Below are 15830 nucleotides of genomic sequence, written 5' to 3'. Positions count from 1 at the left end.
GACTTTTGTAACAGGAGACAGGTGTGTGGGGAGGAGCAGGCAGGTGGGAATGCTCCGTACTTTCAGCTCAATTTTTCTGTAAACCAAAGATTGCTCTAAAACATAAAGGCTATTAATTTACAAAAAATAAAAATGAAGCATTCATTCACTCATTGACAAGTATGACCCGATGCGTCCCTCAAGAATCTACAGGTTCACCGATGTCCTCCGATAAGCAAATCCTACCACACAAGAGAGGAAATTCAAAGCTACTGATGAGTTTCTTTCTACCTGCCTTTCACAAGCTTTTAGTGTTTCTTGCGGTCTTACTAGTTTAATGCCATTTTAAGTTCATTGGGCAGCTTTCAGCAACTGCTAGGCTACAGGCACCGGCATTCTGGGTTGAAGCTGAGTGTTTGGTTAAAAAGGATTTTCTCAGAAGGTGGTGAGTAAGACCTGTGCAAATGTAGCTTCTGGCGCCACCTACAGGAGACTGAGAGCAGGAGCGCTGAGTGGGTGGGTAGGTGGGTAGGTAGGTACGCAGACAGACAGACATAGAGAGATACAGTAGGTAGACAGAGTCTAGTTACTACCTCTGTGTCCCTATAGAAATGGAACCATTGATGGCATCCAATCTTGTTTGTTTGTTTCTTTTCCTTTTTTTTTTAGGAAGGGAAAGTTGTGTGTGTGTTTTTATATATATATATATATATATATATATATATATATATATATATATTTAACATAAACTTGCCATTTTAACCACTTTTAAGTGTACCATTCAGTGACATTAATTGCATTCACCGTGTGTGACCATCATCACTATTTCCAAAACCTTCTTAGCATCCTCAAACAGGAACCTGTGCCCCTGAAACCCTAACTTGTCATTCCTCCGTCCCCCGAGTCCACGTTCATGGCAATATTGTTCTGTAGACGGAGGTTCAAACTGTTATCTCCCTGGATGCTTGAGCTCGTTGGAAGGGAAGAAAAAATGACGACTTTACTCAACAACTCTTAGGGAAAACAAATACCTCTACTCACCTTAACAAGACACCCACCAGCTGCCAGCGAGTCGATCCTGACTCACGGAAGCTCCAAGTGTGTCAGAGTAGAACTGTGCCCCAGGGGTTTTTTAATGGCTGAGTTTTCAGAAGTAGACTGCCAGGCCTGTCTTCCAAGGCACTCTGAGTGGACTCGAACCTCCAACCTTTCACTTAGCAGCTGAGCATGTTAATCATTTGCACCACCCAGGGACTAAAGACGAAGATAACCCACTATGATAATTTTCAAGTCTTATATTTTAGATCAGTGGTTGGGAGGAGCTTCGCATGGGACAAAGTAAGTATCCACAGCCAGAAAACTGACAGTTTTCTAACACTTATCTCTTAGCAAAATGTGATAATGGTGACTACATTTTTAAGAAGATAAGCCAGAATCTGCATAAGGCGGAAGCCTGTCAAGAAGGAAAACTCAAAATTTTCCACTGAAACAAGCAGAAAAAAGGTGGTAAGATTGCACCCTGTCAAAGGTGGGAAACTTCCGAGACCGGGAAAAACAAAGCAGTCCCCTTGAGTTCCAGCTCTCACAAGCTTTACTGTACTACGTATTAAAAACCCATCGTGTTGAGTCAATTGCGACTCATAGTGACCCTATGGGACAGAACAGAACTGCCCCACAGAGTTTCCAAGGAGCACCTGGTGGATTCGAACTGCTGACCTTTTGGTTAGCAGCCGTAGCACTTAACCGTTACGCCACCAGGGTTTCCATACTACGTATTATGCATTTCAAATCGCTTTGAAATGTGCGTGCCATCACCACAGGGGAGACAAAACATTTTGAAAATACAATTTCAGAGATCAGGAGATTTGTCACAACGAAGTCCACATTTTTTTTTTATCTCCTTAAAAACTCTGACCACTGGCTCGTCCGCTAAGACCTTGAGAGATGATACCGAGTCACCAGCCGGGCAGAGAGAGTTCAGAGAGAGAGTGTGGCTGGTTTGGCAGGACTAAGAATTTCAGGAATCCTGGAACTCTGACCCTGGATTGCAAATTTGGTTATCTGGTGGCCTGAGCACAAAAACAAGGGATCCCATCTCCTGCTGGCAGATGTTCTCCTTGCTTGAGCCCTTTGCCTCTTGGAGCCTGTCTTTTAGAGTCTGAAAAATGAAGCATTCAATGTGCAAAGGTAGGGCCAGAGGACACCTCTTAAGCCATTGATTCTCCTCATCTCGTTGTAAAGATGAGGCAACCAAAGCCTAAGGAGCAGGAGGGACCTGAAGTCCCAGATCTCAAGACAACTGGGAAGACGTGTCAACTATGGACCAGCAAGAGAAGGATGCAAATGACAGAACTATATGCTTCAAGTTTAATGTTAAGAGAACAAAGAGCAAGTTCATTGGAATCCACTGATGGATACAGTTTTCCACTCTCTATTTCTTAGGGCACTAAAGCATGGACTGCGTGTATTTTTCATCACTCGTCTGTCTGTCTTTTGTACTGTGGTGGCTTGCTGTGATGCTGGAAGCTGTGTTACTGGTATTCCAAATGCCACCAGGGTCACCCACGGTGGACGGGTTTCAGTGTAGCTTCCAGACTAACAGACTAGCAAGAAAGGCCTGGTGAGCTACTTCTGCAAACAAGTCAATGAAAACCCTATGGAGCACAACAGAACACTGATACAGTACTGGAAGATGAGCCCCCCTAGGTTGGAGCCGAAAAAATAATACCCATTGCCATTGAGTCAATTCCAACTCACAGAGACCCTATAGGACAGTAGAAGTACCCCACAAAGTTTCCAAGGAGCACCTGGTGGATTCAAACTGCAGACCTTTTGGTCTTAACCATCATGAAGGCACTCAAAATACACAGTGGCCACAGCAATGGACACAAGCAGACCAACGGTCATGAAGATGGCACAAGACCAGGCAACATTTCGTTCTGTTGTACATGAGGTCGCCATGAGTCAGAGCCAGCTCACTGACAAACAGCTAACTAACTGAGTAAGCATCGCCAAAGTTGGATGAATCTAGCTAGAAGCGGAGATCTTTTTTTTGTTTTTGTGCTTTAAGTGAAAGTTTACAAATCAAGTCAGTCTCTCGTATAAAAATTTATACACACCTTGCTATGTCCTCCTAGCTGCTCTCCCCCTAATGAGACAGCACGCTCCTCCTCTCCACCTGTATTCCCCATGTCCACTCAGCCAGCTCCTGTCCCCCTCTGCCTTCTCATCTCCCCTCCAGACAGAAGCTGCCCACAAAGTCTCAAGTGTCTACTTGAGCCAAGAAAGCTCACTCCTCGTCAGTATCATTTAGAAGTGGAGATCTTAACTGATATTAAAAGACCAGGTGAGGGCAGGTAATGGTAAACGCATTAGATAAAGTCTCCACTTGACTTTGGAAAGGTGAGTCTCTTTCGGCTCCATTGTCCAGTGAGAAGCACATACCTACGGCTGTATGAGTTTCCAGTTTCTAACCTGTCTCAGGTAGCCTTACACCTTGTTACAGTAACTCTGTCCTGAAAAAAGTCCCAACACCTTCTTGGATGTACCAAGAGACATATCAGTTGCTATCGAGTTGACGTCGACTCCTGGCCACCCCATGAGTATAGACTAGAACTGCGCTTCACAGGGTTTTCAGGGGCAGAATTTTTGGAAGTAGATTGCCAGGCCTTTCTTCTGAGGCACCCCGGGTGGACTGGAACCTCCAACCTTTCAGTTAGCAGCCAAGCACATTCACTGTTTGTACCACCCAAGAACTAACCGGTTGCCATCAAGCTAACTCCGACTCACAGCGATCCCATAGGGTTTTCAATGGCTGATTTTTTGGAATTAGATTGCCAAGCTTTTCTTCTGAAAGAACTCCATGGTGTATCTAAATTAGATAGACCATGGAATATAGACCGTCAGGAGCCTCCTTGTATGGTTTACGGGAAATACCACAAGTGGGTGGCTTTAAAGAACAGAAATTTATTTTCTCACAGTCCAGGAGGCTAGAAGTTCAAATTCAGGGCACCGGCTCTAGGGAGAGGCCCTTCTTTATTTATTTTAGCTTCTAGTAGCTGCAGTCAATTCTCGAAGTTCCTTGGGAGCTAAAGTACACATTCAGAAAACAGTATTTAAGGTGAAGTCTCTCTTTTTTGTTTCTTCTACTTTGTAAGGATGCCCCCAAGTATTCTGGCGAATGTCTCTCAATTTTTTATTCAAAAATCACTTCTGTTGTCTAAACCCAGAGACAGAGGGGGTGCCAGGCACCTGGGCATGGGAACACCACCTCACCCCAGCTGAGCCAGGGAGAGACACTTCATCAGAGAAACCCAGTTGGTCAAAAAAAATGGAAAAACAAAACAAACAAAAAAATTCACATGCTACAATACTCATGACTCGTAAAATGAAGCTCTTTGTAGAAGCGATATTTCAAGACAGTAATGAGACCTTTTTTCTTTTTTTTTTTCAAGATTTCTCATATTAATTGAGTAAATAAATTTCTTGATGTTATAGATTAAATTTTCTCCATCCATTTATTCATTTTATCTCTGATTCCTTGGATTCAGACTTCCAAATGAGCTGACTTTAAAAAATAAAGGGTAGAAGAGAAATGAAGTCCTGATACACGCTGTCATAGATGGAATTGTGTCCCCCCAAAATATCTGTCAGCTTGGCTAGGTCACATTTCCTAGTGTTGTATGATGTCTACCATTTTGTCATCTGATGTGATTTCCCTCTGTGTTGTAAATCCTATCTTTATGATGTAATAAAATGGATTAGCAGCAGTTATATTGATGAAATCTACGAGATTAGATAGTGTCTTAAGCCAATCTCTTTTGAGATATAAAAGAGAGAAGCGAGCAGAGAGACATGGGGACCTCATACCACCAAAAAATCAGTGGCGGGAGCAGAGAGTACCCTTTGGACCTGGGGTCCCTGCGCTGAGATGCTCCCAGACCAAGGGAAGACTGATGACAAGGACCTTCCTCCAGAGGTGACAGAGAGAAGAAAGCTTTCCCCTGGAGCTGACGCACTGAATTCAGACTTCTAGCCTTCTGGACTTTGAGAGAATAAACTCCTCTTTGTTAAAGCCACCCGCTTGTGGTATTTTTGTTATGGCTGTGCTACATGACTAAGACACATGCCATGACATGGATGAACCTTGAACATATGACGCTGAGTGAAATAAGTCAGACAGGAAAGAATAACTACTGTATCAGCAACCGATACAAAGTATCTAGAAGGGGCAAATTCCTAGAGAATGAAGTTTACTGCTGGTGACCAGAAGCTGGGGCCGGAAGGAATGGGAGTTATTAATGAAAGGGAATGGAGCTTCCGTTGCGGGTGATGAAAAATTTTTGGAAATGGATAGGGCGATGATCACGCCACATGGTGAATGTATTTAATGTCACCGAATTGGACATGTTAAAATGGCAAATGTTTCACTATATATATTTTGTCGCTGTTGTTGTTCAGTGCCCTTTCGTCAATTCCAACTCCTAGCGACCCCATGTGGTTAAGTGCTACGGCAGCTAACCCAAGGGTCGGCAGTTCGAATCCACCAGGCGCTCCTTGGAAACTCTATGGGGCAGTTCTACTCTGTCCTATAGGGTCGCTAAAAGTCAGAATCGACTCGATGGCACTGGGTTTGGTTTTTTGGTTTAGCGACCCATGTGACAGAGTAGAACTGCCCCAGGGGGGTTTCTAGGCTGCGGTCTTTACAGCAGATCACCAAGTCTTCCTTCCACAGAGTGGCTGGGTGGGTTGGAATCACAGACCCTTCAGTCAGCAGCCGAGCACTTAACGATTGCACCACCAAGGCTCCTTATATATCTCACCACAATTAAAAAAACAAAAATAAATAAAAAGGTACAGTAACATACTTTGTGCTGTCAACAGGGGGAGCACCAACATTATAAAAGCAATTTTGTTTTTGATTGTTGAAACTCCCTTCACTCATCTAGATAAAACAATATCCCATTTTTCTGTGCTTTATTAATAGAATTACAATTGATACAATCCTACAGAGGAAAATCGATTGAACTGAAGAGAAAACTGCATCATACAATGGTCAGAAGACACCATCTGGAGCCAAGGAGAGTGAAGAAAACCAAAGACATAAAGGAAAGATGAGTCCAAAGGACTAAAGGACCACAGCTACCACGGCCATCATCAGGCTGAGTCCAGAGCAAAGAGATGGTGCCGGCTACCACCACTGACTGTTCTGACAGGGATCACAATAGAGGGTCCCAGACAGAGCTGAAGAAAAATGGAGAACAAAATTCTAACTCATGCACGCCAAAAAAAAAGACCAGGCTTACTGCTCTGACAGAGATCGGAGAAGGCCCAAGAGTATGGCCCCCAGACACCCTTTTAACTCAGCACTGAAGTCACTCCTGAGGGTCACCCTTCAGCCAAAGACTAGACAGGCCCATAAAACAAACAATAATACACGTAGCTCAGCCATGTATACGAGACGAAACGGGCACAGCAGCCCAGGGACAAGGACGAGAAGGCAGGATGGGGCAGGAAAGGTGGACACACGGAAATGGGGAACCCAAGGTCAAGAAGAGGGAAGTATTCACGTCGTGGGGTCAGCAACCAATGTTACAAAACAATATGTGTATTAATTGTTTAATGAGGAACTAATTTCTTTGTTAAACCTTCATCTAAAGCACAATAAAAAAAAATAAAATGGTCACAAGACTGCCACTTTCTAAAAATAATCACGAAAAATAGAAATAAAAATAAAAAGAGTTATGCCCAAAATAAAGTGTCTCATCGATGCAGATGTTTTTACAATGTTAGGAACTAAGTTATCCACTTATCCAACCCCAACTCATGAAGGAATGAGGTATATTTGCTACCCCAAAGTTTGGTGGTTCAAATCCACCAGCCATTCTGCAGGAGAAAGAAAGGCCTGGCAATCTGCTCCTGTAAAGATCACAGCCTAGGAAACCCTACGGGGCAGCTCTACTCTGTCACATGGGTCGCCACGTGTTGAAAACTGATTCAAAAGCACGCAACAACAAGCTTGACCCCAGGGAGTCATCACTTAGGTTTTCTTCTTCCTACGACTCCTCTTCTCATGGGTGCAAGGGTGACACTGGTTAGAAACCACTCTGTGTCTTACATGGCACGGCCTTGACGGCTTTCACCCACTGTCACATAAACCACGTGGTGGTCTTTCTCACCTATCCACCAGCTTCTTGGCGAACCCGAAGTCGGTGAGCTTGATGTGGCCCTCCTTGTCCAGCAGGATGTTCTCTGGCTTCAGGTCGCGGTACACGATCTCCTTGGAGTGCAGGTACTCGATGGCGCATACGATCTCGGCGGAGTAGAAGAGCCCTGTGCTGCTGCTGAAGTGCCCCCGATTCCGCAGGTAGCTAAACAGCTCCCCGCCCGGCACGAACTCCATCAGCATGTACAGGAAACGCTCGTCGTGGTAGGTCCAGAACCTGCGAGGGCAACAATCGGACACTGCAGGGCCACGCCACAGACAAGCCAGAACCAAACCCTCTGCTGTTGAGCCAATTCCAACTCATGGTGTCCCCGTGTGTGTCAGAATAGAACTGGGCTCCACAGGGATCTCAATCGCTAATGTTTCAGAGGCAGATTGCCAAGCCTTTCTTCCGAGGCACCTCTAGGTGGACTTGAACCTTGATCTTTCAGTTAGTAATCAATAGCTTAATGGTTTACAGATCTCCCTCTGCCCATACAAAATATACGTTCTCTACAGACATAAAACCAGTTACATATATATAAATATGTACATACATATATTCTCACACACACACACAGCCAGAATGCTCCTTAAAAGGATGGCCAGACCTCGTCTCACATACTTTGGACGTGTTCTCAGGAGGGACCAGCCTCTGGAGAAGGACATCATGCTTGGTGAAGTAGAGGGTCAGTGAAAAAGAGGAAGACCCTCAATGAAATGGACTGACACAGTGGCTGCAACAATGGGCTCAAGCAAAACAATGATTGTGAGGATGGCTCGGGACCAAGCAGTGTTTTGTTTCGTTGCACATAGGGTCGCTATGAGTCGGAGCTAACTTGATGGCACCTAACAGCAACATATATAGAGAAATACATATAGATGCGTATAGCTGTATATATGTATACGTGTACCCCAAAAAACCAAACCTGCTGCTGTCGAGTCAATTCTGACTCATACCGACCCAACAGGACAGAGTAGAACTGCCCCATAGGGTTTCCAGGGAGCAGCTGGTGGATCTGAAAGGCTAACCTTTTGGTTAGTAGCTGAGCTCTTAACCAGTGCGCCACCAGGGCTCCGTAGATATATACATATAGCTATATCAGGTATATAAATGTATATGTGCATATATATATATATATATATATATATATATATATATATATATATACGTCCAGAAAAAAAAATTTGCATTGAGTCAGTTCCAACTCATGACAACCCCGTGTGTTAGTGAAAGTACTCCATACGGTCTTCTTGGCTGCAATCTTCATGGGAGCAGGTCGCCAGGACTTTCTTGTGCACTGCTGCTGGGTGGCTTTGAACCACCAACCTGTAGGCTAGTAGTCAAGCATATACCATTTGCACAACTCAGGAATGTTCACCATGATTAAAGGTTGAGATATAGGCATATGGTTTAAAATGGTGTTGTGGGTTGAACTGTGCCCTTCGAGTGATATGTTCAAGTCCTGACCCCTGTGTACCCATGAACGTGACCTTGTTTGGAAACAAGGTCTTCACAGATGTTTTCAGTTAACATGAGGTGACACTGGAACAGGCAGACCCTAATCCCATCTGAGTGGTGTCTTTATGAAAGACGAGAAGAGACACAGAGACGGCCGTGTGAAGACATTGGAGTGATGCGGCCACAAACCCAGGAACACCTGGGACCACCAGAAGCTGGGAGAGACAAGGAGGAATGGTCCCCTCAAGCCTCAGGAGGGACAGCAGCCCTGCAGACACCTAGATTTCAGACTTCTGACCTCCAGAACTGAGAGACAATGAATGTCTGTGGTTTTAAGCCCCCCTGTGTGCAGTACTCTGCCACAGCAGCCCAGGAAAGTTATACAGATGGACAGTATCTCCATTACCTTGGGCTGCCTGAAAAGTGAACACCAGGTGTGTATGACACTCAGGTGAACAGCACAGAGCATCTTTAGGGACTGAATCTGAGTCAGCACCTAGCGCTGCAAATGTGCAATAAATCAAGGCTGCAAACGTACAATAAACTATCAGACAGCACCCCAAACACCTGCTAGGAAAAGTCAGCAATTAAAAAGCCCGAAGTCGGGTATTTCCAAGCAACTACTCAGAGGAGATTGCCCGGGAGAGTCGGGAGAGATTGCTACTCCTTGCCAAAGGAGCTGATTAGCCAGTTAATGGAGGGAGAGACGGGGTCAGGGATTTCAGGGAAAGAAGACAGGGAAACAAAAGAAAGGAGAAGATGCTGAGAACGATCTCTAATTTAAGGAGCCCTGGTGGAGTGGCGGTTAAGTGCTTGGCTGCTAACCGAAAGGTCGGCGGTTCAGGCCCACCAGCTGCTCCACACAAGAAAAGACCTGGTGATCTGCTCCCATAAAGTTTACAGCCTAGGAAACCAAATGGGGCAGTTCTACTCTGCCAGATGGGGTCTCCATGAGTAGAAATTGACTCGACAGCACACAACAAAACAACAACATTATAACATTAGGAGTCCCCGGGCATTGTAAACGGTTAACATGCTCAGCTGCTAATCAAAAGGTTGGAGGTTCCAGTCTACCCACAGGCACCTTGGAAGAAAGACCTGGCAATCCACTTCTGAAAAGTCAGTCATTGAAGACCCCATGGTGCACAGTTCTACTCTGACACACATGGGGTCGCCATGAGTCGGAATCAATTTGATGGCACCACCACCAACAACGACAACACCTCTAATTCAGAAGTTTTAGCAGAAGGAAAAGAAACGAATACGTCCTTCTGAGGTGACAGCTGAGGGTGAAAGAATGTTTCATATAAAGGAGACAGGGAGGAGAAAGGATTGAGAAGCAACAGCAAGTGTTGCAGAAGGTAAGATACGAGCACGTCTATGATCCAATAGAAGTCCCTGGGTGCTGCAAACCATTAACAGGTTCAGCTGCTGACCAAAAGAATGGAGGTTCGAGACCACCCAGAGGTGCCTCAGAAGAAAGGCCTGGCAATCTGCTTCTGAAAAACCAGCCACTGAAAATCCTATGGAGCGCAGTTGTACTCTGACACACAGGGGGCCGCCATGAGTTGGACTGGACTCGACAGCAACTTGTATGGTTTTTTGTTTGTTTGTTGTTTTTTTTTTTTTTTTGGTTTCCTAGTCTGTGGAGTCCTTGGGTTGTGCAAACAGTGAACAAGCTCGGCTCCTAACTGAAAGGTGCCTCGGAAGAAAGGCCTGGTGACCTGCTTCTGAAAAATCGGCCACTGAAAACAAAATGGAGCACAGTCCTACTCTGACAAACACGGGGTGTCATGAATCAGGGTGGACTCCATAACAACTGGTGTGACCCCAGATGTACATGGTAGAGTCAACAAATAAAGCACCCCCACAGGACTGGGGACACCAGGGGTTGTCACATGAAAATGTGACCCAAGATCAGAACACGGATGTCAACGCTGCTAGGACCCTTGTAGTTTCTCTCATCATGACGACATGGCTGAGGCTTCCCTCCAAAGCTCATCCCAACGAGCTGCAGCCAGCCGGCAAACAAAGAAAACAAGAGAACACCCAGGACATCGGCCATCCTCAGGCATGGGGTGACGGGCCGTAGTATCATTAAAATCAAAAAACCGAACCAGTTGCCATCTCAGTGATGCTGACTCATAGCAACCCCACGGACAGAGAACTGTCCCATAGGGTTTCCAAGGAGCGGCTGGTGGAGTCAAACTGCCAACCTTTTGGTTAGCAGCCGAGCACTTAACCACTGCGCCACCAGGGCTCCATCGTATCATTAAGGTGAGCCTTAGTAATCACCAGAAGCTGCCATCAAGTCGATTCTGACTCGTAGTGACCCAACAGGACAGAGCAGGACTGTCCCACGGGGTGTCCAAAGAGCAGCTGGTGGATTCGAACTGCCGACTTTTTGGTTGGCAGCCCAGCACTTAACCACTGAGCCACCAGGGCTCCCCACTCGGGTTCTATTCCCAGCCTGTGTACTTCATGTACAGCTACCGCCCATCCGTCAGCGGAAGCTCGCGTGTTGCTGTGATGCTGAACAGGTTTCGGTGGTGCTTCCAGACTGACAGGCTAGGAAGAAAGGCCTGGCAATCCACTTCCAAAAACCATCTAATGGAAGCCCTACGGGTCACAATGGTCAGACCCGCAAATGTTCATGGGAGTGGTGCAGGACTGGGCAGCGGTTCATTCCGCCGTGTGTGGGGTCCCCACGAGTCAGGGGCTGACCCCACAGCAACCAACTACCACAATAATCCGTCAGACATAAGCATTGTGCACTGACCAGGAAGTATGAGAGAATGGGAACACAAAGACGTATTTTTTCCTATTCCTCTAGGCAAGAAGAGCGTTCAATCTTACAAGGTGATAAACTTTATGAAAGCCAAACAAGAGCTCTAGTTTAAAAAGATAAGCAAGCAACTCACCACTGTGCTGAAATTTGAACTCCAAATACATGCTTATTTTTCTAATTTCAATATTTACACATATCAGCAAAACATCATTCTTACCTATAAAAGGGTTTAAGTAAGGAACGTTTAAATTTGAAGACCCTCTGCAATAACCATGCACTGGGAACCTACCAGTTGATTCCGACTCATAGAGACCCCATGTGTGTCAGGGTATAACTGCTCCACAGGGTTTTCAATGGCTGATTTTTTGGCAGTAGGTCACCACGCAGTTCTTCCAAGGTGCCTTTGGGTGGTGGTATGAATTGAATTGTGTCCCCCGAAAATGGGAGTCAACATGGCTTGGCCATGGTTCTCAGTATTGTGTGGCTGTCCACAATTTTGTGATCTGATGTGATTAACTTAAGTGCTACAAATCCTAACGTGTATGAAGTTAATGAGGCAGGGTTAGAGGCAATTATGTTAATGAGGCACGACTCAGTCTATAGGATTAGGTTGTATCTTGAGTCAATCTCTCTTGAGATACAAAAGAGAGATGTGAGCAGAGAGACAGAGGGACGTCCTACCACCAAGAATAAAGAACCAGGAGGGGAGTGTGTCCTTGGGGGTCCCTGTGCTGAGAAGGTCCTAGGCCTGGGGCAGATTGATGACAAGGACCTTCTTCCAGAGCCGGCAGAGACAGAAAGCCTTCCCCTGGAGCTGGTGCCCTGAATTCAGACTTCTAGCCTCTCAGACTGTGAGAGAATAAACTTTTCTTTTTAAAGCCATCCACTTGTGGTATTTCTGTTACCGCAGTAACAGACTAAGACTAGAACCACCAACCTTTTGTTAGCAGTCTAGCACTTAACTGTCTGTGCTGTACTGCCATAGAGTCGATTCCAACTTATGGCAGCCCCATGTTTTTCAGAGCAGAACTAGGCTCCGTAGGGTTTTCAGTGACTGTCACATTATGGAAGGGAGCCCTAGTGGAACCACGGCTAAGCGCTTGGCTTGGCTGCTAACTGATAGGTCAGCGGTTCCAACTCACCCAGCTGCTCCAGGGGAGAAAGACTTGGTGGTCTGCTCCGGTGAAGATTACCCCCTAGAAAACCCTATGGGCAGTTCCACTGTGTTGCATGAAGTCACTATGAATCGCAATCAACTCAACCGCACCCAACAACCACCTCACAAAAGTACATTGCTGTTTGAGTCACCAATACAGGCTTGCTATGGGTTGAATTGTGTCCCCCAAAAATATGTGTTATAAATTATACTATACCGGGGGTTATGTTCCTGTTTGGGAATGTGTTCTCTTTGTTATGTTAATAAATCAGTAGGAATGCCGGGTGTGTCTTGAGTCAATTGCTTTCCAGACCTACAAGGAGATTAGATACAGAAGGAAGCACAGACGGGGAAGACAGATGCCAGGAGGAGATGGCCAAGGAACCAAGGAACAGAAGCTGAAAGAGGCAAGGACCTTCTCCCAGAGCCCAAAGACAGAGCCTTCCCCTAGAGCCGACGCCCTGCATTGAGACTTGTAGCCTCCTGAGCTGTGAGGAAATAAATTTCTATTCTTTAAAACTACCCCCCTTGCTCTGACAGGGATCACAATAGAGGGTCATGGACAGAGCTGGAGAAAAATGTAGAACAAAACTCTAACTCAAAAAGAAAGACCAGACTTGCTGGCCTGACAGAGACTGGAGAAACCCTGACAGTACAGCCCCTAACACCCTTTCAGCTCAGCAATGAGGCCACTCCTGAGGTTCACCCTTCAGCCAAAGATTGAACAGTCCCATAAAACAAAACGAGACTAAAGGGGCACACCAGCCCAGGGGCAGGGACTGGAAGGCAGGAGGGGACAGGAAAGCTCGTAATAGGGAACCCAGGGTTGAGAAGGGAGAATGTTGACATGCCGTGGGGTTGTTAACCAAAGTCATAGAACAATGTGTGTACTAACTGTTTGATGAGAAGCTAGTTTGTTCTGTAAACCTTCATCTAAAGTACAACTAAGAAAAAAATCAAAACAATAACACCACCCCCCCGTGGCGATGGCGTTAAAGCAGCTCTAGATGTCTGAGGTAAGACTGCAGGACCACCTCCCTGCGCCACCCTGCTGCCGTCTTCCTGCTCTGCAGACCAGGCGCCCAGGGGCCCTGACCGGGTACCTGCTGCTGTATTCCTTCCTGGTGTGGACTCTCTCAGCTCCCTGAAGGCTGTCCCTCCGTCTCCCCCACTTGTTTCCTACAGCTCTGCAAGCTCAGAATTTGTGGCGTCAAAGCTTAAAGCACTGCAGAGTGCAGGCAGGAAGAACGTTCTTTTCGTTGCAGTTGTTTTCTGGAGAAACGTTCTCCAGTTATACTACCCAGATACTGACATTCCCTCTACCATGATCTCTGAGTTGAGCCGAGAGTCCCTGCACTGAGGCCAAATGCCCTGTGTTTCTGCTTTGAGTGATAAGAAGTATGGAAAGGTATTTGTTCCTGGAATCTCCCACTCTAAATGCAGAGCAGAGGCACTCCCTGACTTGCCACGGGGTTTCGTTCTGAAGGCTCTGTCCTCGGTCTGCTCTGACATAAATCCAATACCTCATTTCAAATTAACTGATGCTTCCTGCTGTACAAAATGCTGAATACGATCACCCTCTAGGTATGGTCTGCGGCCTCGGTGGTAATGGTGGTTAAGGGCCCGGCTGCTAACCAAAAGGTCAGCAGTTGGAATCCACCAGCCGCTCCTGGGAAACCCTGTGGGGTAGTAGCTCTGCTCTGTCCTACAGGGTCACTATGAGTCAGAATTGACTCAGAGGCAACGGGTTTGGTTTTGGTTTATAGGTCTGGGGTACAACGAAGTCAGCATCACCATCCTAACAGTGAAGTTGGAGTTGTAACTTCTGCCGAGCACAGATGCCGGTCCACTGTCCTGTGTCGTTAGGGCCGAATGTTGTCCAACTTTCCATCCATCACGACCCCTGACACGGACTTCCTTGTAAACCAGGACATAGCCTGCTAGACAGCAGAGTTTTGAATAGTCAGTTATAAGATTGAACACCTGAGAGTGAACATCTGAGAACGATAACATGAGCAAATTACACGCCGCAATGCTGCTTGTTGTACGTATGACTAACGATAAGATGTATCAATAAAAAAAAAAGGATGGTCGTAAGCAAGTTTGGTCATAACTTGAATACATCGTAAGTCAGGGACTATTTGTATTTCCGAGGCGTAACAGTCAAGCTGTGCTTCTGTGGATGACCTTAGGGACCCAGTAACCACTCCATCGTTGTGCTAGAAAAACATGTTCTAAGCCCCGAGTCATAACGTAGTGATGAACTTTTACAATATACCTCTGTGTAGGGTGTTGACATTCTAGATTTCTGCAGAGCCAAGGTGGATGGACAATTTAGCAAGTGCTCATCAGAAAAGGCCTGGTGTTCTGGGATTTGGGGACAGCCCTGCACTCTCAAAAAGACCCCAAATGGCTAGAGCTGTGTCCGGGCAACAGCACTGCTGTTTTCTCGAGCTGAGAATTTGGTTGGAAAGACAGGGCAATGGGCACAGCCCTATCTCCCTTCGGGGACTCCCTGGGAATTGCAAATGGTTAACGTGCTCGGCCGCTAATGGAAAGCTTGGAAGTTCCAGTCCACCCAGAGATGCCTCAGAAGAAAGGCCTGGCTGTCTACTTCTGGATAATCAGCCACTGAAAACCCGATGGACGAGACCCAAAAGCAACTTCAGAAGGACGGTAGGGGCAGGTAAGCTGGGTGAACGGTCACAGGGAACCCAGGGAGGAAGAGGGGAGAGTGTTGACACATTCAGGGGTTTGCGCCAAAGTCCAGAAACGCGCTGTGTATAAACTATCGAACAGAAACTAATTTGCTCCGTAAACTTTCACCTAAACCACAGTAAAGTGTTCAAAAGAGAAAGAAAGAAACCCCGATGGAGCACACGTATGGGGTCACTACGAGTCAGACTCGACTCCACGGCAACCATTTTGGAGTTCCCTGCAGCTTAAATACACATGTCCGTGCACACATGCACACACACACCCACACACAGTCCTAATCAAGTAGTGTGCAATCCAGTCCACAGACAAATCTCATAGCTGCCTCCATAGACCGCTGCCATGGAGTTGATTCCAGTGCATGACCACCCCATCTGTTACGGGGTAGAATTCCTCCATAGGGCTTCCTAGGTCGTAGTCTTTACAGAAGCAGATTGCCCTGCCTTTCTTCCCTGGCTCGACTCTGCGGATTCGAACCACCAACCTTCAGGTTAGTACCCAGAACCAAACCAAACCCAGTGCCGTT

The 15830-nt window shown here is 46.3% G+C and overlaps 1 protein-coding gene across 1 annotated transcript in view; it reads right to left on the bottom strand.

The window, feature by feature from the left end:
* LOC135229071 (cAMP-dependent protein kinase catalytic subunit PRKX-like) overlaps positions 1–15830 on the bottom strand; it is an 89542-nt gene that overhangs the window by 25005 nt on the left and 48707 nt on the right. Inside the window, exon 4 of the mRNA XM_064278865.1 lies at positions 7158–7421. Within this exon, the coding sequence (XP_064134935.1) occupies positions 7158–7421 (264 nt within the window). The remainder of the gene's footprint in view (positions 1–7157; positions 7422–15830) is intronic.

Source organism: Loxodonta africana, chromosome Y, assembly GCF_030014295.1.
Source record: "Loxodonta africana isolate mLoxAfr1 chromosome Y, mLoxAfr1.hap2, whole genome shotgun sequence".
Taxonomy (NCBI): Eukaryota; Metazoa; Chordata; class Mammalia; order Proboscidea; family Elephantidae; genus Loxodonta; species Loxodonta africana.
The sequence above is the reverse complement of the archived record's forward strand: the minus strand, read 5'-3'. Positions and strand labels throughout refer to the sequence as shown.